Here is a 722-nt window from a genome sequence, read left to right as displayed (position 1 = left end):
ACCCCCTAAATATTAAAATTAAAATATAACTTACTTAATAAGAGCTGCAATTATTTGAACGCTTAATGCTGATCCATTAATAAAACGATCATGCAGTATCTGGAACCCACTTAAAGTGCCAAATTTATTGAGGAGATCCACTAGCCAACCCTGCAACACAGTTAATGCTGGGATTAATTAACTGGGATTCTTTCCTGTAATAAACATTTTAGAAGTTATACCTGAATTATCTATTTCACATAAATTAGAAACAGCTCCATAAAAATAATTACACAAAATTATTCTTCAAAAGAATAAAAAATATTCACAACATACAGTCATTTACTATTTTGGGAGACTTAAGATTTTTCCTAATGTATTTTCTTCTTTGTATCCCTGAGTCAAAATCCGTACAAGGGCAACTTCAGAAGGGTACAGCTATTATTTATTCATGTCCCAAGTATCTGATGAATAGGAATCAGCCAAGGGTTGTGTACCTGGCTAAATACATTTTTAATGTAAGAATGTAAAATAAACTTAAAAGTTATACAAATATAAAAATCAAAGGTATAAACAAATGCACAAGATCTTTAAGTCTTCCCTTAGGACTAAAAAGCCAACTTTGAGACAAAACAATCCAAAAATAGGGTAACAGATCAGAGACAGAAATGAGTTCTACATTAAAAAAAAATTATTCAAGATACAAAGGAAATGTAAATAATAGGAAACTTTTAAAAATAATA

General features: G+C 29.5%; 1 protein-coding gene across 1 annotated transcript in view; it reads right to left on the bottom strand.

The window, feature by feature from the left end:
• LOC144245678 (ubiquitin carboxyl-terminal hydrolase 9X-like) overlaps positions 1 to 722 on the bottom strand; it is a 137,960-nt gene that overhangs the window by 120,899 nt on the left and 16,339 nt on the right. Inside the window, 1 exon segment of the mRNA XM_077781009.1 lies at positions 35 to 150. Coding sequence (XP_077637135.1) covers positions 35 to 150 — 116 coding nt within the window.

The sequence above is a fragment of the Crocuta crocuta genome, unplaced genomic scaffold, assembly GCF_008692635.1.
Source record: "Crocuta crocuta isolate KB4526 unplaced genomic scaffold, BGI_CrCroc_1.0 scaffold2088, whole genome shotgun sequence".
NCBI classification, from domain to species: domain Eukaryota; kingdom Metazoa; phylum Chordata; class Mammalia; order Carnivora; family Hyaenidae; genus Crocuta; species Crocuta crocuta.
Note: the sequence above shows the minus strand (reverse complement) of the source record. Positions and strands in the feature narration are given on the sequence as shown.